The 21,462-nt window shown below is 44.2% G+C and overlaps 2 protein-coding genes across 2 annotated transcripts; both read right to left on the bottom strand.

The window, feature by feature from the left end:
- Window positions 1-8,406: 8,406 nt before the first annotated feature.
- Window positions 8,407-12,126, bottom strand: LOC308154409 (putative thiopurine S-methyltransferase; the record flags this gene model as incomplete). Its single annotated transcript, XM_080527572.1, has 8 exons — window positions 12,014-12,126; window positions 10,953-11,045; window positions 10,728-10,860; window positions 9,744-9,796; window positions 9,578-9,652; window positions 9,089-9,174; window positions 8,943-8,987; window positions 8,407-8,498 (listed from the first exon to the last, which is right to left on the bottom strand). The coding sequence occupies exons 1-8, from the start codon at window positions 12,109-12,111 to the stop codon at window positions 8,407-8,409; spliced, it is 675 nt and encodes a 224-aa protein (XP_080383698.1). The 5' UTR covers window positions 12,112-12,126.
- A 3,617-nt stretch (window positions 12,127-15,743) lies between these two features.
- LOC308154408 (fucolectin-like) lies at window positions 15,744-20,893 on the bottom strand (the record flags this gene model as incomplete). Its single annotated transcript, XM_080527571.1, has 4 exons — window positions 15,744-15,796; window positions 19,650-19,789; window positions 19,935-20,214; window positions 20,845-20,893. 4 exons carry the CDS (start codon window positions 20,891-20,893, stop codon window positions 15,744-15,746), a joined length of 522 nt encoding a protein of 173 aa, XP_080383697.1.
- Window positions 20,894-21,462: the final 569 nt, after the last annotated feature.

Genomic DNA, 21,462 nt, shown 5'->3' with positions numbered 1-21,462 from the left:
GGTCTTGGAGTGTGGAACGTCTCCAGGTGTTTTTCGGCCTTCCAACTTTCCTCTTCCCCTGCGGGTTGTAGTCCAAGGCCTGTCTAGTGATGTTGTTGGAGTCCTTCCTAAGGGTGTGCCCTATCCAGCTCCACTTTCTCCTTTTGATGGTGGTAGCTATGTTGTCCTGGTTTGTTATTCTCCACAACTCTTCATTTGTGATTCTGATGGGCCTCCACAGCTTGAGGATGTACCGCAGGCATTTGTTGACAAACACCTGGATCTTGCTTGTGAGGCCCTCGGTGGTCCTCCACGTTTCAGAGCCGTAGAGCAGGACAGTCTTCACATTGGTATTGAAGATCCGTAGCTTTGTGTTGTTGGAGAGTTGCTTGGACAGCCAGATGGGCCTGAGTATATTGAAGGCTACTTGTGCTTTGCTGATGCGTGCTACTATGTCCCTGTCTGCTCCTCCATCCCTGCTGATGTTGCTCCCTAGGTATGTGAAGTGCTCCACGTCCTCTATGGCCTCTCCTCTGAGTGTGATTGGGTCATGTGTTTTCTGGTTTAGCTTCATGGTCTTAGTTTTCCCGATGTTGATCTTGAGTCCAAGCTGGTCACTGTTAGTCTGTAGCCTATCTGTCTTCTGTTGCAAGTGTGTGTGGTTTTCGGAGAGTAGTGCGAGGTCGTCTGCGAAATCTAGGTCCTCGAGCTGGGTGAACGGGGTCCACTGGATTCCTGTCCTATGGTTTTCAGTTGTTCTTCTCATGATCCAGTCTATGGCAATGAGGAAAATCAGAGGGGAAAGGAGACAGCCCTGCCGCACCCCTGTCGTGATGGCAAAGGTGTTTGACAGTTTACCCTTGCAGATCACCCGGCCATTGGAATCCTGGTATATGTCTTTTATTACGTTGATGATCTTAGAGGGTAGGCCATAGTGACCTAGGAGCTTCCGCAACACTTCCCTATCCAGGCTATCGAAGGCTTTTTCAAAGTCAACAAAGTTTATATAAAGTGCGCTTTGCCACTCAACACACTGTTCTATGATGATTCGCAGGGTAGCAATGTGGTCTGTGCATGACTTATCCTTCCTAAAACCTGCTTGCTCCTTCCTCAACTGGTCATCCAAGGCTGCTTGTATCCTATCTAAGATAATCCTACAGAGAACCTTGCTAGGGGTGGACAGAAGCATTATGCCTCTCCAGTTGTTGCATTCGCTAAGGTTTCCTCTTTTTGGAATGGTGACCATTAAGCCCGTTTTCCATTCTATCGGGGTTGTCTCTGTATCCCAGATCTTGTTGAGGAGGGGATATAGAACCTCTGTGGACGCTTTGGGATCGGCTTTCAGAATATCAGGGGGGATGTTATCAACTCCTCATATCGAGCCACAGCATAATTATACGGGCCGACACAAGGCCATAGGACACTACACAATTCCACTACAAGGGGCGGTCAGCAAGACCGGGTGCTCACCACTACACGGCACACTATTAAATATGGCAATTGGATTAGGCTACTCAAGTCCAACATTTAGCTATGCGCCTCTAGGACTTAATTTCCACTACTGACCATGCATATCAGTTCATCATAGTAAATATGCAGAAGTACAAATTCATAGCATTCAAATAATCATAGGCCTATAACTAAGACAAACAATTGACATGTTGGCTATATAGTAAATGATTAAAAGGGCACGTAACTCGCCGGGTATTTGAGACCCCCCCGTGGGGTCTGAGCGGTGCACTGCGTCCAACCGATGAGGCTCATTATGCAAGAGTCCGTCTGGCTGACCATCGGTGGCGCAGGAACAGGGGAAGTGTGACGGCGGGCCAACACTTCCAAATAGACGGCTGCAGCTGGGTGACACTCCTAGTGGAAGCCCCGGTTCCGACTAGCTTACTAGGCCTAAATAATAAAGCCCACTGACTGGCTAGCTCTTCCGTGCCGGCGGCCCTAACCAGCCGCGAACACACCACCCCCCCCCAGGATGAGTGTTAGTCCTGTAGCAATGAATGGGTTCTGAACCCAAAACCCAGCGTGAACCGTCAGCGACCTGCCCGTCTCCCGGCTCTGTCTCAAATAGAGTCCTGGACAGAGTATGCAGGCAGGGCCGCAGGTGAGATCAATCAGCGGAGCAGCACAGGTGTCAATCATCACTTACAATTGTCAATCAACACCAGTGAATGTTCCTGCGTTCACGCTACATTAGGCTACTTGATATAATATCTGTTGTATTGTTGGTATTATATTCACGGCTCTGTTATTAGGCTACTTGATGTATTTGGTATTATATTCACTGCTCTGTTGGTGGAGGATAGTCAGTGCTCTGTTGAGAGGCAGCTCATAGTAAGCATTGTTGTAGGGCTCTCCTGTGCACATAGGCTAAAGCATACATTTGAATTAAGTATAGATACATTTATTTATACACGTTAAATACATATATGAAATATGACAGACTAAGGCAGGGTTGGACTATCAGCATGGTTTAACTTTTAAACTGGATACGTTTAAATCCAGGTTTATGTACTAATCCTGTTGCACCGAAAATTAAAGGTGGATTATACAGAAGAGCAGTAGGCTAATTGGAGCTATTGACAACCAATCAGCACAATGACACAATGTCTCAGCTATCTAAACAAAACATGGAACAGTTAGGGGTTGCTCAAGGGCACAACGGAAGGGTTGGACACCTTAGATATGAATGAATGAATGAATGAATGAATGAATGAATGAATGAATGGACTTTATTGTCATTGCTACAGTACAGGTACCAAACAACGACATTTAGGAGGGGTGGCTCCCCTGGTGTTAGGAAAGGAAAAAAAAAAAAACTTAAAAAAAAAAATCACAAGAAGGGAAGGAGCTGGTTTACATAAATAAAGGCTATGTACACTATCCACTGTACTATACTGTACAGATAGACGACTAGGGTTGTCATATTGCACAATAGTATTATTTCACATTTATTTAAAGTGTCACAGTTTGCAGGCTTGAAATGTACATGTTTGTGCCTCAGCACGATACCAGCATCATATATAAGGTGCCTACCACGGCTGTTGTGCTCTTGAGCAAGGACCCTCCAATCACCAGCTCACATGCAGCTCCCTCCTGAGGTAGGGATCGAACCAGAGACCTTCCGATTGTTAGCCGGCCTCTCTAACCTTTAGGCAATTCCCGCCCCCGGCCACACCTTCACTGTGACCACACCTTTACACACCTTCACTCTGACCACACCTTTACTCTGACCACACCTTTACACACCTTCACACTGACCACACCTTTTCACACCTTCACTCTGACCACACCTTTACTCTGACCACACCTTTACACACCTTCACTCTGACCACACCTTTACTCTGACCACACCTTCACTCTGACCACACCTTTACACACCTTCACTCTGACCACACCTTTACACACCTTCACTGTGACCACACCTTTACACACCTTCACTGTGACCACACCTTTACACACCTTCACTGTGACCACACCTTTACACACCTTCACTGTGACCACACCTTTACACACCTTCACTGTGACCACACCTTTAGACACCTTCACTGTGACCACACCTTTACACACCTTCACTCTGACCACACCTTTACACACCTTTACTCTGACCACACCTTTACTCACCTTCACTGTGACCACACCTTCACTCTGACCACACCTTTACTCTGACCACACCTTCACTCTGACCACACCTTCACTGTGACCACACCTTCACTCTGACCACACCTTTACTCTGACCACACCTTCACTCTGACCACACCTTCACTCTGACCACACCTTCACTCTGACCACACCTTTACTCTGACCACACCTTCACTCTGACCACACCTTTACTCTGACCACACCTTTACACACCTTCACTCTGACCACACCTTTACTCTGACCACACCTTCACTCTGACCACACCTTTACACACCTTCACTCTGACCACACCTTTACTCTGACCACACCTTCACTCTGACCACACCTTCACTCTGACCACACCTTTACTCTGACCACACCTTCACTCTGACCACACCTTCACTCTGACCACACCTTTACTCTGACCACACCTTTACTCTGACCACACCTTCACTCTGACCACACCTTCACTCTGACCACACCTTCACTCTGACCACACCTTTACTCACCTTCACTCTGACCACACCTTTACTCTGACCACACCTTCACTCTGACCACACCTTCACTCTGACCACACCTTCACTCTGACCACACCTTCACTCTGACCACACCTTTACTCACCTTCACTCTGACCACACCTTTACTCTGACCACACCTTTACTCTGACCACATCTTTACACACCTTCACTCTGACCACACCTTTACTCTGACCACACCTTTACTCTGACCACACCTTCACACTGACCACACCTTTACTCACCTTCACTCTGACCACACCTTTACACACCTGTACTCTGACCACACCTTCACGCTGACCACACCTTTACTCTGACCACACCTTTACTCTGACCACACCTTCACACTGACCACACCTTCACTCTGACCACACCTTTACTCACCTTTACTCTGACCACACCTTTACTCTGACCACACCTTCACACTGACCACACCTTCACTCTGACCACACCTTTACACACCTTTACTCTGACCACACCTTTACTCTGACCACACTTTCACACTGACCACACCTTTACTCTGACCACACCTTCACACTGACCACACCTTTACTCTGACCACACCTTCACTCTGACCACACCTTCACTCTGACCACACCTTTACACACCTTTACTCTGACCACACCTTTACACACCTTTACTCTGACCACACCTTCACTCTGACCACACCTTTACACACCTTTACTCTGACCACACCTTTACTCTGACCACACCTGTACTTTGACCACACCTTTACACATCTGTACCTCCGAGCTGTTGAACCGTTGTCTGAAGGGAATCAAGGCTTCTTTTCATTCCACCTATAGTTGTTGCAATGCCCTGTAGCATGGTCTTGATGTTAGCTAGCTCCACACCTGTGTCAAACTTGGCCTCCTCAGTCGTTGCCATCTCTTTTCCTTGGAGCTGTCGCTGCGATGTTTTCCACACAGGATAGGCAGTTGTCCAGGATCATTCCAAGGTTCTTGGCTCTCTGGGAGGAGGTTACAGTAGAGTTCTCAACAGTGATGGAGAAGTCTTGGAGAGGGCAGGCTTTCCCAGGAAGGAAGAGTAGATCAGTCTTGTTTAAGGTTGAGCTTGAGGTGGTGGGCTGACTTCCATGTAGAGATGTCAGCGAGACACGCAGAGACACGTGTTGCCACATGTAGGTCAGAGGGGAGGAGAACCCAGGTGAGAAGATTACTGAGCCAAGAGACTTGGCATAGAGGGAGAACAGTAAGGGCCCTAGGACAATCGTGCAGCTCGATTGGCATTTGCCAGAGAACTCCAGAGTTTGCAGGTTCGTCATTGGCGCCCGGTTCTCTTCACAGATAAGAGCAGGTTCACGCTGAGCACATGTGACAGACGTGACAGAGTCTGGAGACGCAGTGGAGAACGTTATGCTGCCTGCAACATCATCCAGCGTGACCGGTTTGGCATATATGGCGCGATTCCGAGTGGTTGTAATGTTGTTGATGTAATTGTATATTGTAATATTGTATGTTTTTGATATATGCCTAATAAAGTTGCCTCCTAAAATCCAACCCCTCGTCCACGTCGTAGGAGGCGGGAACGAATAAGTTACAGGTGACATTTACCTCGCAAATGGGGCACTGGTGTTGTTTACATTTTAAGAAACACTGAAAGCCTACTAGTGCTTAGGGCAGTTGAAGACAAAAATAATAAATGTTATATTTTCTCACTGACCTGTGAGGTTTAATGTCAAGTCTTAAATATGTTCATAAAGCCAAGTCTTAAATATTTCCGTCAAGTTAAATATTTTCAAGGCAAGGGACTCAGTGGTACAAAGTCCTTAAGCATTTTTTTAAGGCAACCCAAATTTAGGTTTAGGGGATAGAACCTCACTTGTGTGGGGGGATTAAGTTATCTGTGTTATTAAATGTTTTATCTATTTAGATAGATAGATAGACTTTATTTGTCATTGTTACAGTACAGGTACCAAACAACGAAATTTAGGAGGGGAGGCTCCCCTGGTGTTTAAGAAAGGAAAAAGAAACACATTTTGGAAAAAGCATAGATGCATAAAATCACAAGAAGATAAGGAGCTGGTTTACATCAATAGAGGCTATGTACACAATCCACTGTACTATACTGCACAGATAGTCAAATAGGGTTGTCATATTTCACAAGAAAGTATTTTTTCACATTTTTTTTAAAGTGTCACAGTTTGCAGGCTTGAAAATGTACATGTTTGTGCCTCAGCACTAGCTGCCATACAATCCGTCCGGACTTGTCCTGGGCCCAGAACTTAGGCCTTTTCTGTGTTCAGGGCCTTGACGGCCCTGTGGTAGAAGCTGTCCTTCAGTCTGTTTGTCCTAGCGGCCGGGGTCCTGTACCTCCTGTTCGAGGGCAGCTTGACAAAGTGTTCGTGCCCAGGGTGGGTCGGGTCCTTGGAGATCTTGGAGGCCCTCCTGAGACAGCGTGTTTTGTACAGCTCCTCCAGAGAGGGGAGGGTGGCGCCGGTGATCCCCTGTGCTGTTCTCACGACTCTCTGTAGATCGTTTCTCTCCGCTGCCGTGCAGCTGTGGTACCAGTTGGAGATGCCGAAGGTGAGGATGCTCTCCACTGCGCCGTGGTAGAAGGCCACCAGCATCTTCTCCTTGCTGTGTTGTTTCTTGAGGCATCTCAGGGTGTATAGCCGCTGTTGTGCCCTCTTGATGGTGCCTTTAGTGTTGTCCTTCCAGGCCAGGTCATCCCGCATGATGTGTCCCAGGAAACGGAGGTTTGAGACCATCTCCACGCTCTCTCCGTCGATGAGCAGGGGCAGGATCTCGGACTTTTTCCTCCTGTAGTCTACGATGAATTCCTGGGTCTTTGACTTGTTTAGCAGCAGGTTGTTTACCTTGCACAGCTTGCTCAATTGCTCTACCTCATCCCTGTACGCCGCCTCGTCCCCCCCCGAGATACATCCCACCACGGTGGTGTCGTCTGCAAACTTTACGATGTAGTTGCTGGGGTGGATGGGGGTGAAGTCGTGGGTGTAGAGGTTGTAGAGGATGGGGCTTAGCACGCAGCCCTGGGGTGACCCAGTGCTGAGGCTGAGGGCTGTGGAGGTGTGGGGGCCCACCCGCACCCTCTGGGGGCGGTCGGTCAGGAAGTCCTTGATCCACGCACATATAGAGTGTGATAGACCCAGGTCTAGTAGTTTGGTCACTAGCCTGTCTGGAAGGATGGTGTTATTTATTTCTTACATTTGTTTCTCTTCTTTTATTGTGTTTTATCTTTACCTTCTTTTTACTGTTTTAGCTACTTCCCCTGCTTTTATATTCATTTTATGCTTGTATATGTTTTTATATTCAATTTATGTTTTTATTCCTGTTGTAAAGCATTTTGAGCTGCATTTTTTGTATGAAAGATGCTATTGTAGTGACCACTTGCTAGCGAGACATGTCAATCATAATTCATGGTGTTCTAGCCCATTGTGACGCCTCCCACTCTGCCTGCCTATTGGTTGTTGCTGGTTCCTTTAGGAATCTTGGCAGAGTGGGTGGGTCGTCATCTTAGGTAGTGTCACCTGGGTTGGGGAGCTGGGGATGTCTATATGGGGGGTGTGTCCTCAGCTCACTCTCTCTTCCTCTGGCTTTGGTACATTTAGGGTTAGGATTTTTGGTGAGGTCTCGTGGTACCAAGGTTTTGGGACCTTAGTTTTACATTACATACATCCATACACCCCTTACACATACAACATACATTCTACACCCATTCACTCATGGCATACACTACTGATTCTTATCCATATTCATATACATATGTCATTTAGTTTATTTTGCTTCTTTACTCTAATAAAACTTAAGTTGTATAATTTAAATACTCGCTTTTTTGCCACTACCTTTGGGTTTGTGACACCATGTTTTGACCCTGTTGTTATGTTTCTTGGTAATACATTACCCGTGCCTCTTAGCGGGTGATGACGTAATATAAGAGGGATGAATGAGAGTGAATGGTGGTGTTGTCAGTGCGAATGCAGAGCGTGAGATTATTGAACAACTAACTATGTCAACTAACGCAGTTTCACTCAAGCTGCCCGATTTTTGTGAACAAAATGCCAATGCATAAATAAAGCTTTACTGACTTAGCTGAATACCATAGGCATTGAACAATCACCTAAATGTATACTGTGGAAATAACAGCAACCAGAATAAATGTAACATAGGTTTATGAATACAAAAAGGCTTTATTTAAATTTCTGTCATTTCAAATTAATGGTATTCCCTAATATATCCGAAAATCTATATATGTTCTCAATCAATCCTAAATGAGTCATCGTTGGTTGAAATGATATTCCTTAATTGGTCTTCAGAGTGATGAGGTGCACTTTCTCTATGAAGTCACTCTGAGCATCTGAGGACTGCACCAACTCTATGTCACAGCTCTTCCCTGGAATAACAACAACAACAAAAAAGACATTCAACATAATTTCTCCTAAATCCCTCATGCATTTATATGGGTCTTTGTTGAGACAAATCCAACACTGACTGAATGAGTGAAGTGAGTTTTTATTGAGACCATTGTTTTTTCTTTTCTTTTTTGGGGGGGGGGGCGGCTGTGCACAGGAGGTAGAGCCGCCGTCTAATGATCGCAAGGTTGGCAGATCGGCGGTTCAAGCCCCGGCTGGGCACATGTTGAAGTATCCTTGGACAAGACGCTGAACCCCAAATTGCTCCCAGTGAGCGGGCCGGCGCCTTGCATGGTAGCTTGCCGCCATTGGTGCGTGAATGTGTGTGTGAATGGGTGAATGAGAGGCCGTTGTAAAGCGCTTTGGGATAAGGTGCAGGCTGCATATAAGTGCAGTCCATTTACCATTTTCCTAACTGAACTCACCAAACAGATTTTGCACTTGCTCATCAGGCACAAAAAAAGGAGGCCCTGAAAAGAAAGAGAATGATAGGGTTAAACTCTGATGAGCTCTAGTGACAATTAGCAACAATTCTGATGTCTACAACAAATAGTGCACAGGACAAAATTACCTTTGAATAATTCTGGATTGTAAAAGAATGTGTCAAGGAGATATCTGCAATCCTTGGCCATTAACGACATGATCAGAGCAGCATATCTTTTTTTAAACAAAAATAAGAGACAGAGTTAGCCAGTGTCCATCATACACTGTATATAAGTTTACTAGTTCATATGTTTATAAAAGTACATAGTTACATGCTAACACCCCCCTGTCTATACACCCCCCGGTGAATAGGCCATATAGTGTATAGAAGTTTACATAATAGATACATACTCAGATTCCTACCAATTACTTTTAGGTATATCCCGCTATTTATGTCTATTTATGTCTAATTCTTGGTTTTTATTATCTTAGGACTGTGTTTTGATTGTTAGCACCTAGGGTTTACATTTAAATGTCGTTGTACCCGTACAATGACAAAGATCATTCATTCATTCATTCATCATATCCTGCTTCCATGTTGAATCTAAAGGAAGGAATCCATCTCACGCGGTCTCACTTTTCTCTGTCCTGTGGGTTTATGGCCACCAGGGAACCTCTGTCCCAAATCCCTCCAAACTGCCCCTCCATGGCACTGTCAAACAACGTGAGTTTATCAAAGATAGCCTCTTAATTCCCAAGACAATCCCAATGACCCTGTTCAATGAGACAACATGCATGTTTACCTGGAGAAATGGTATAGATCACATTGGTACAAGGATATATTCCCGCCAGTACTCTGTGGAGCAAAAAGGCAATAAACTATTAACTCAAGTTCAAACGACAATGCCCATGATGCAGCAGCTTTCTGAGAGCCTTTCCCTCTAGAATCCTACTATCTCTTCCTCTGGAGGCACTGTTTGAATACAGCAGGATTCTCTAGACTTAATCAGCCATGGGTGGGGTCATTTGACCCCTGTGAGTAAAAAAACATGTATCTTTGCACTCAATCAAATTTCAGGACCCTCTTTTCGTGGCTTTTTGCTACATATGTGCGTTCTACCACCCAGTATCCTTACATTTTCTAAATCACATCAGGATAAGCTAGTATGAAGCTATTTTGCAGTTTTTCTGTGTAGGAAGCAGGCTAATTTACAAGCGGCCAACGAGCGGCCAACAGAGGCGACTCTTTTAGTAGGTAAAAAGGCACGGCTGCTCTAGTGCTAGTCCTCTCTCACAGCACCAATCACTAGCTGGTCCAGCTCAGTAGTCAGTAGAAATGCGGCAAAAAAAGATTGGACCGCTCAGATAAATAAATGAGGAGAAACAACAACTCAGTAATATTGACTTTCTCTGATCCTAATGAACTTGTAACTTCAACAGTCCTTCCCCCTACATCGATGGCTGATCTCCTTTCGGCACCAACACAACTAACTTCAAGATAGCTTTATAGCTTTATTGTCTGTCACACAGTGACAGAAATTCTCCTTCGACAGGCAGAAGTGCAGCTCAAGATTACATTTCCACATTAAAAATACACATAGGTCACATACATTAATACATACAATAAAAACAGACAGACATAGCAGTGTAGTGCCTATTTAAAAAGTCCAGTCATTTAAAAATAATAGTAAAAAACAGTGTTATGGTTTAAGAAGCTAAAATGTTGTGGTTTAAACAATGCTGTTCCTATTTTAAAATGCTGATATACAAAATGTGATGCACTGCACCTTGAAAAGCTTGGCTCCAGGTATGGCAGGAACCACTTCTTCACTGTAAGTCATGTTATTCTCCTCAAAGAACTGCTTGATGGCCTTCTCTGCAATCTCCACCCCAACAACCGAATGACCCATATCAGCAAGCCTAGAATTCATAAGAAAAGACAGCTCTTTACTCTTTACTTCAGCAGGCCAGGGACACGTTAGTAATGAATATATTGCATTTCCTCTACTCACCATTTCATGTCTACAGCTTTCCCACAGAGAGGAAAGAAGAATCGGATTCCTTCCCGTCCAGCGAGAACTCTCTCAATGTTGCCCTCCAGCATCCTGTCAGATATGAACAAAGTTTTTATTTTATTTTATTTTCTTTCTTCTTTTAGGACTCAGTGCTCTGCTTACAGCTACATGTTATCTATATCCAGCCCTCACTGATGGGTCTATTAATGTACACAGAGCCAGTGTGTAGCTTATATACAACACTGATTGTTTTGATTGTCTTTTCATGTATTCATGTATTTATGACGTAATTGTAATCTCACGTAGGTGTGTCCTCACAGGTGTTACCTATTCAGTCTAGCCTACCTGTCTATTTAATCGCTGACATGCACCATGTTGTTTGTAAGACTTGACAAAGGCTACGGCCGAAAAACGCTGTCAATTAAAATACACTTTTGCATCTGGAACTAGAGTGTGCGGCTTCTACTTCATTCTACGTATGAACACAGTCCAATATCACACCAATAGTGCAATGTTCTATGACCGTGCAATATGTTTACATTCTTGTGTTAAGATTACATACACTGTATATAAGTTACTAGTTCATATGTTTATATGTTTATAAAAGTACATAGTTACATGCTAACACCCCCCTGTCTATATACCCCCCTTTGAATAGGCCATATAGTGTTTATAAGTATATAAGTTTCCATAATTGATCTCAGATTCCTACTGATCACTTATCCCCCTATTTATATCCCCCCTATTTATGACTGTTTCATTCTTGTTTTTTATTATCTTTGGACTGTTATGATTGTTACCACCTAGGGTTTGCATTTCAATTTCGTTGTATCCGTACAATGACAATAAAGATCATTCATTCATTCATTCACAACAATGAGAAAGCCTCACAGCTACAGGAAATGGCAGAATTCTATCTTGCTCAACTGAAACACTTGAAACACTTGATTGAAGAATTTGAGAGTTACGGTATAAGTTACGGTGTTGCAAGATGACAAAACACTAAACAGGCCTCCTTCATTCAAGTAACTATAAGGTAGATGAAAGCCAGGTCTTACTGGTGTACTCGGGGGTCGTGCCAGTCGGCCCTGCCCTCCTGCCAGCGTTCCTCCCATTCCCCCAGCGTCCTCACACAGCCCGCCTGGGCAGACAGCATCTTGTTTATGTGACACCAGCTGCAGTAATGTCAGAGACAGGAAGTAGGAAGTAGGCAATCATTCACAGAGTTGATCCACGTTAGCCTGTGGGAGTTTACAGCTGGTCTATATTCTCCATATCATTGTGATGACTCAAATCTTTGCATGTGAGAAGCATGTGACAGGCGGGGCGGCTGTGGCTCAGGAGGTAGACCCGCCGTCTAATGATCGCAAGGTTGGCAGATCGGCGGTTCGAGCCCCGGCTGGCCACATGTCGAAGTGACCTTGGGCAAGACACTGAACCCAAAATTGCTCCCAATGAGCGGCCGGCCGGCGCCTTGCATGGTAGCTTGCCGCCATTGGTGTGTGAATGTGTGTGTGAATGAGAGGCCATTATAAAGCGCTTTGGATAAAGGCGCTATGCAGTCCATTTACTGATGAATGTCAATAGATCATAGATCATTTAGTCACATTAATTGTTCCCTGTTCGTTAACCCTGTGTTCTATGTGCTCATGTTATCTGTTGCTTGTTATTTCTGTGTTTTCTGTTTTTCCCATACTGTCAGCGTCTTTGAGCCCCGGAAAAGTGCTGTATATAAATACAATGAATTATTATTATTATTATTATTATTAGTATTAGTATTAGTATTAGTATTAGTATTAGTAGTAGTAGTAGTAGTAGTAGTAGTAGTAGTAGTAGTAGTAGTAGTAGTAGTAGTAGTAGTAGTAGTAGTAGTAGTCACTACTACTACTGCAAATCTACTGTAGAAACACTTCTAGATACGAGTCACCACGACCAAGACAAATGCATAAATAATACCATGTAGCTGTCTCTGATTTTAGTGCTTACCCTACAGTGCTTAGATCAAAAACAGTAGTAGATTGGCTGTATTGTATACAATCCATATATGGAGATGAAATGCATTTTAAAGGCAAACTTCAAACACACCCATTAGTAGTCTACTAGTCTATCGTACTAACTCCATTAGTAGCCTACTCTCGTAGATGACATTCATTTTAACACAAATGTCATCCAACAATATATGCAGAGGCAAATTATTTTGTTAGAAAAGCGACTGGTTATAAACCTTGGTTACAGACCTCTGATGTCCGTATTGATATAAGCCAAGTTTCGGTGACTCCACTCACAACATATTATTATTATGACAACAAACTTAAACATGTGCGTAATTAGATCTTAATGTAAATATAAACAATGTACCCCATTGTCATGCAAGAGGAAGAAGTCATTACCGTAGAGATTTAGTTTTCGGTTTCAGTCCGTTGGGCTCGTCAGCTTGTACTTCTCCATCAGTCCAGCAGAGGGCGACACCTACATCCTGCTGATCCAGACCACTATAAACCTGAACCCTCTCTGTCGACAAAAAGGCAAGTCAGACCCCGTAACTTCAATATAAATAATATCTGTTTTCGAAAATGTTTAGGGTTTCAACCACACAATAAACAACGAATGAAATTCAAAGGAATAATACATTCACTTCACCCCTTCAGCAATAATAATAAACTGCATTTCTCAATAATTATAAAGTATGCCCTTCAAAATGAGTACAGGATTTTAGAATGTTTCTTTTTCACAGTCAATTAATTAAACAAAAAAAAGGTCCCAACCAAAGTCCCAAGTTCACTCCTCTAAAATGATTCGTTCAAGTATGTTCCTTGAATCCCCGAGGCAAAAAGTAGAACCCCCGATAGTCAGTTCATTGAGAAAAGCGCTCGTCAGCTCAGCTCTCAAACGAACATGCAGTGGATTGGCTCACCCGGTTGACGAGGTCCGTGGGTTCAACATAATATCTCATCCACAGGGAACGTGTATCCCACAGCGTGAGTGCCGCTCTCTTCTCCAAAGCAATGCGCAAACACGGGAGTTTTACCGTTTTACAGACCCTTTCTTTTGTTCAAAACCGACAGCAAAACATTTACTGACTACAACAAAAACCTCTTCTCTAGCTCGTTCTCTCTCTCTCTCTCTCTCTCTCTCTCTCTCTCTCTCTCTCTCTCTCTCTCTCTCTCTCTCTCTCTCTCTCTCTCTCTCTCTCTCTCTCTCTCTCTCTCTCTCTCTCTCTCTCTCTCTCTCTCTCTCTCTCTCTCTCTCTCTCGTGAATGTTCACCTTCATTAATTCATAGCTTTCAGTCACGTGGTTTCTTCCCTAGCAACCACCAACCTGACGGGCAAAAAGGATCATAGCAACATCGCGCAACATGGCGAGTGGACGCAAACGGTTAATAAAATACAAAGGTTCCATCTCACAAAACATAATGGAATGTCAAAACTTTGACGCTCAATATCTCTGAATTACCCTAAACGGAGATAGAACCTTCTCATTCTAAACGGAGATAGAACCTTCTCATTCTAAACGGAGATAGAACCTTCTCATTCTAAACGGAGATAGAACCTTATCATTCTAAACAGAGATAGAACCTTCTCATTCTAAACGGAGATAGAACCTTCTCATTCTAAACGGAGATAGAACCTTATCATTCTAAACGGAGATAGAACCTTATCATTCTAAACGGAGATAGAACCTTATCATTCTAAACGGAGATAGAACCTTATCATTCTAAACGGAGATAGAACCTTATCATTCTAAACTCACGAGTTATCTTCAGTTGATGGATTTGACTTAGGGGGCATTCATTTGAAGTAACGTAATGAACATACAAGTAACAACAACAGGTTAATGCAGCCAGCCAGCCAAGCAAAGACCATGACTATGCCCAGTTTATGCATTATACACTCTAATATAATTGTTAGATTGCCAGGGTATTCGCTACAGGTTGTTGTTTTGCTCTTGATGCTTCATGCTTGGTTCAACAGAGCCTCAAGCCAATATGTGTCCCATATTCTAAATAAGAACACAGACCCAAACAAAACGAACTCCTTTTAGGTTGAGTCAGTTTTATAAAGTGTGTGAGTGTGTGAGTGTCTCCTGGTCCGGTCAGCTGGGCCGTGTCCCTGGCCACATCTGACACTACAGTGCACTTGTCACTTTTGGTTCCGACAGCACGTGTAGGCTAGTCACCTGGAAGCATGGCCAAAAAGCAGCGTGCGTCTGGGTCGCTATGTATCGTGATCTTAGAATTATAAGGTTCTATCTCCGTTTAGAATGATAAGGTTCTATCTCCGTTTAGAGCTTGTTAATTACACACAACACAACGCCACCACCAAACAGGTGGCTGACTCCTGCTAAACAATAGCCCATATCCTGATAACAAAAAGACATTTAAAAAAAAAAAAGACGGAAAAAAACCACTTGAGTAAAACGCATAGACGTTGAATAAGTGTAAGCTTCGATGTCGATAATAATAATATAATAATAACATTTATTTGTATAGCACTTTTCCTGCAAACGTCGCAGCTAACAGGCACTTGGAATAATGTGTAGGCATGCATATTCAAGTGAAATGTTATTGACTCAAACCCTTACACGATGGTCAACATAAATGAGAACAGACTAATTAATCATTGGTTCGAGTAGTGCAATTTATTTGTAATCTCACATTGCACACACATCTAATACTGAATGCATAATTAGCTACAACAAAAACAGAGAGACAACATCGAATGACAATCCATACATTAATTGTGTCAATAATCATTTAAACCAGTTTAATATCAACCAGTCAGTCATGTTCAATCATATTTTCGTTTCATTGATTTAATGTACTCCTTGCTTGGGCTTGATCCTGACACGTGAGGGTGCGACACAGTTTTTCAACCATCACGATAAACCACCACATTAGAAAAGATGTATTGTTTTGTTTGATACACGTTTTGGTTTGATACAAGTTATTTTGTTTGACAACTCTGCTTTTGAATTCCGATCGGGGATAGGCCCGACCCAGAAGTGACACACATACAAACAAACATTTACATACGCGTACATACCACAGGGGAGGCTGGTTCATTAGGGGCAATTGGACAATGCCCCACCAAAGGGAGAAGAGAGAGATTTTTTTTCTATGACTTCTAGACAGTGTTGCTTCTGAATATCATAGTCCAATCAGCTAGTGTTCTGTGGCGTATATCATAGTCCAATCAGCTAGTGTTCTGTGGAGTATGTTCCAATCAGCTTCAAGTCCCGCCCCTTTCGGGGCAACTTTCACACTACGCGAAATTGCACTAGGCTGTTCTCGTAGACTTGCATGTAAAATCTATTTTGGTAACTTCAGGCCATTCGGTCATTTGTCTATGGGGTTTTGGGACATGCACAAAGAATCGTACGTGCTTACGTCATGTCATACGGACGTTCGTTCACCTGCTTTACCATCGCTATGGCGGCTAGTAATGTTCTGAACAACTCGGTTGAATCTTTAAAAGAAACACCGTTCAGCCGTCGTAGCAACCAGGAGAAATTAACAGTAAAGGAATTAGGACCACCCAGACCAAATTTAATTATAAAGCAAGTTTATACAAAGGCAGGGAAAATTGGAAAATCGTATAACCGAGGATTTAGGAGGATTTCTTTCTGTAAACAAATTGAACAAATGGATTAGAAGGAGGCATCTTTTGTTCCCAACTTGAGGATATTACAACTGGACCTATTACCGAAGTCAAACTTCGTTTGTGGTCGCAATCTCCGCGGCTGTTAGGCTGCTACTGTTGGTGTTTTGCGAAGCCAGAATACACAAACTCGACCTGAAGGTAAGAGAGTCAGCTAAGATAAAAGCTACTTCAAACATTTAGTAATATCGTCAGCATGGTACGTTTTCTATTGTCGTCTTTTAGCTTGTTTGTTTATGTATTCAGCACACGCACACACACACACACACGCACACACGCACACACGCACACACGCACACACGCACACACGCACACACGCACACACGCACACACACACACACACTCACACTCACACTCACACACTCACTAGAGGGGATGAAGAGGTCTGTACAGGGGGGTAGGGGGGATGAAGAGGTCTGTACAGGGGGGTAGAGGGGATGAAGAGGTCTGTACAGGGGGGTAGAGGGGATGGAGAGGTCTGTACAGGGGGGGTAGAGGGGATGGAGAGGTCTGTACAGGGGGGTAGGGGGGATGAGGAGGTATGTAGAGGTGGGTAGGGGGGATGAAGAGGTCTGTAGAGGTGGGTAGGGGGGATGAAGAGGTCTGTAGAGGTGGGTAGGGGGGATGAAGAGGTCTGTACAGGGGGGTAGAGGGGATGAAGAGGTCTGTACAGGGGGGTAGAGGGGATGAAGAGGTCTGTACAGGGGGGTAGAGGGGATGGAGAGGTCTGTACAGGGGGGTAGGGGGGATGAGGAGGTATGTACAGGGGGGTAGAGGGGATGAAGAGGTCTGTACAGGGGGGTAGAGGGGATGAAGAGGTCTGTACAGGGGGGGTAGAGGGGATGGAGAGGTCTGTACAGGGGGGTAGGGGGGATGAGGAGGTATGTACAGGGGGGTAGAGGGGATGAAGAGGTCTGTACAGGGGGGTAGGGGGGATGAGGAGGTATGTACAGGGGGGTAGAGGGGATGAAGAGGTCTGTAGAGGAGGGTAGAGGGGATGGAGAGGTCTGTACAGGGGGTAGAGGGGATGGAGAGGTCTGTAGAGGTGGGTAGAGGAGATGTAGAGGTGGGTAGAGGTGATGAAGAGGTCTGTAGAGGTGGGTAGAGGGGATGAAGAGGTCTGTACAGGGGGGTAGAGGGGATGAAGAGGTCTGTAGAGGTGGGTAGAGGGGATGAAGAGGTCTGTACAGGGGGGTAGAGGGGATGGCGAGGTCTGTACAGGGGGGTAGAGCTATTCTCATGCTAAAATCGACTGTAAATCCAGATTTTAAAGTTGATATTCTTCCCCGTGGAGCATGCCCCCATAACCTGTGCCCCACCCAAAATGTTTAGCACCAGCCGCCACTGCACCACACTAACATAATATATTATATTACTTTCGTTTGTTACTTTTATTTGGACTTTGGATTACAAGACCACTTCAATTCATGGAAAGGTCCAGAGTCTTTGTTGCAAACGGAGGAACTACAAACAAACAGGTGCGTTGAAACCAACACCCACTCATGCCAGGACGATGGCTAATTTGATAATTTGACAGACATGATAGCCATCACATTAAGTTGAAAAACTCTCGCAAGTTGAGGAACTCGCGCAAATTGGAAACACTGGGAAACGTTCGCCAAGTTGGACATACCTTTCATGTTGTGTTTGAGACGAAGCAAGACTGCTCGTTTGGAAGGACATTGGATGCGATGCGTATGTATAGTCACTCATTAGTTACGTCCACAAGAGCACATACCACAACACAACACACATCTCACACTTATCATGGCCAAGCATGAATCTCTGGTGAGTCTCTGCCTATCTCCTCGCCGGTTTGTACACCCGATTGCACAGCAACTATCTGGCATGATTGTTTTCTAACCAATTCTACTGTGTTTCCTGGTGCGGTATGAACGCCTTTTGCCCGTCAGGTGGGCGTTTCCACTATGCTGTGACGTCACGTGAAAGCTATGAATACAAGTGTCTTCACCTTCATTAATACAAGTGTCTTCACCTTCATTAATACAAGTGTCTTCACCTCCGCCAGAGCGCTTTGACGGGTACTTTAAAGAGACAGTCCCCCAAAACAAGAAGACATTGGGCCGGTTTCACAGACAAGGCTTAAGCCTAGTCCTGGACTAAATCACACTTTCAATGTAAAATCTCCATTGAAGATGCTTTTTAGTCCAGGATTAGGCTTAAGCCTTGTCTGTGAAACCGGCCCATAATGTATCACAAAACTAGGAAAATAATTACATAAAAACACTTCATGGCTTTCTCATTTTTCATACCAGTCATGGCTCATATTAACCAGGGTTAGGGTCATGGCTCATATTAACCAGGGTTAGGGTTATGGCTCATATTAACCAGGGTTAGGGTTATGGCTCATATTAACCAGGGTTAGGGTTATGGCTCATATTAACCAGGGTTAGGGTCATGGCTCATATTAACCAGGGTTAGGGTCATGGCTCATATTAACCAGGGTTAGGGTCATGGCTCATATTAACCAGGGTTAGGGTCATGGCTCATATTAACCAGGGTTAGGGTCATGGCTCATATTAACCAGGGTTAGGGTCATGGCTCATATTAACCAGGGTTAGGGTTATGGCTCATATTAGCAGCATGGGGCAAACACTGATAGATAGACTAATAAACCTCCACGTTTAGGGCTATTAGTGTCCAACACTTTGTGTTTTCTTTCTCAACACAGTACATCAATGTGGCTTTGTCACAACTTCTTTCCAAAAAGATTGAAAGCATGGACATAACCAGAACATGTGGGCGTGGTCAACTTGCATTGATCCACACTCCTGCAGGTCCTCTTGCAGCTACTCACCGGTACCCAGAAGCGTGACCACGTAACCCCAATCCTGGCTTCACTCCACTGGCTCCCCGTCCGCTTCCGTATCGATTTTAAAAGGTGCTTTGTATGAGGACCTTAGAAATAATTGCTGCTTTCTTTTGTAAGTATATGGCTTAACACAGTTAACTTTCTGATTCAATTTTGACTGAGTACAAAGACAACGAAACACAGTTTGGCATCTGTTATGTTACCTGGAGTGCCAAACACCTCCACTTCACACAAAGTAAGGAATTCTGTCCTGCCAGGGATGACCACATTGACATAGCGACCCTCCATGTTACACTGGAAGGTGAAGGTGCCTTCTGTTGAGATGTCGGTGATGCTACCGCACCTGAGACAGAGGAATGTCAGTTCAACAAAGTAACTCCATAAAAAAATGCACTGGCACGGATAGGAAAAGAGGTCTTCAAATAGTTGAATTAAATGAAAGTGTGAAGTGTTCTGCACTTGGCAGGGGGAAATGTTGCATGAGTCACCTGGGATTGTTGTTGCCGTTGTTCACCAGTGAGTTACCGATACGAATCTCAGCACCTTTAAGCCTTTGAGCACAGCGGCCTGCTCTATTGGTGATGGTCACAGAAGTGATGTTGAACACACCCAGCAAGTCCACTCTCCACCAGGGGTTGGTCTCCTTCTTAGTGTGGGTGCAGGATCCTTTACGATAGGTTTGGTTTGTGTCCCCATCAATGGCCTTGAAAGCAGTACCTTTACAAGCCAGTGAAGACTGAACAGCCTCTCCTTTCAATGCCACGTTTTCTGGAGTGAAACACAGGAGAAGCCATGAATTGTGACCCCTGAGAGTCCACATTAAGGCCTAGAGGGGCTCTAGCTTGATATTCACACGAGTCAGTTGACAATTCAAACAGTTACATCTCAAAAGGTTACAAGTCATAATACAACAGTCAAATGACAGACTGTATATAACATCTAAAGAACATATGACTGTAACAGTCACTAATGTTGTATTCTTACCTATTGGGGGAGGGGTTGGTAGCACAACTCCTGTGGAAATATCCATATCATTACAATGTATTACAAGATGTTTGTCACTCAGGTTATACAAGTACAATCGTGTGAGATACTGTCGCTGGGGGGGCTCCATTTAGGGTGCATACGAGACAGAATATAATATCAAAATATAAGAGGCAAAAGTGTTGAAGTGGTGGTGGAGGGGCGATAGATGGGAGACATGAGGTGACTTGATTAGGAACCATTAGCTGATGCGAAGCATCATCAACTCTATGGGGTCCACACAAAACATAACACAGAAGAAAACACACCAAATAACAGAAATAAAATTCTACATTAGAGGGCAATATGCTAAATAACCCATGCATGCATCTGTCTAGCATTAGCCACACATGCACAGTTACTCGACACACTTACCCACTAAAGTGAAGAGAAACAGACCCCACTGCATGGCTTGTTGTGGCATCACTGAACCGCCTGTATCTCCTCTGTAAAAATGAGATCACAAGTTCAACAGTGCTGCCTCTCATGCACTGCAAACACAATGCTCTTCAACCTCACATTTGCTAAAACTATAAGATGGATGTCAGTTTGATATTACATCCAAGAGTCATTGGATAGCCACAGTAGTTTAGAGACTGCTACATGTGGATACTTGTCGAACCGTTTCCACAGAAGATTCTTCATGTGGCCCATTTTGGAACCGTTTGTTTCAAGAGTGTAGATGAAGGACAGTTCACTATTACAGAAGTAGAGGACTCCACCTTCAGTGAAAGCAGATACAACTAATTCCCAAGTTAGTAAAACCAATAATCCTCAGTACTCACAAGTCTAGTACACCTTACTGAGCTCCTTGTTCTTCAGTGTCAACCTTCTCAATGAACAGCAAACAAGCTCCTCAGCCTAATTTAGTTTAATGCTTTATTTCAGACGGGAGAGGCCAGCGCTGTACAGTATGTTGCCTCCGCATACTGTGCACATACAGTACGAGCATGCTGTGCGTAATATAATGACATCAACATCTGTCATTCCTGC

This window comes from Nansenia antarctica (assembly GCF_963989245.1).
Source record: "Nansenia antarctica genome assembly, chromosome: 3".
In the NCBI taxonomy this organism is placed as follows: domain Eukaryota; kingdom Metazoa; phylum Chordata; class Actinopteri; order Argentiniformes; family Microstomatidae; genus Nansenia; species Nansenia antarctica.
Note: the sequence above shows the minus strand (reverse complement) of the source record. Positions and strands in the feature narration are given on the sequence as shown.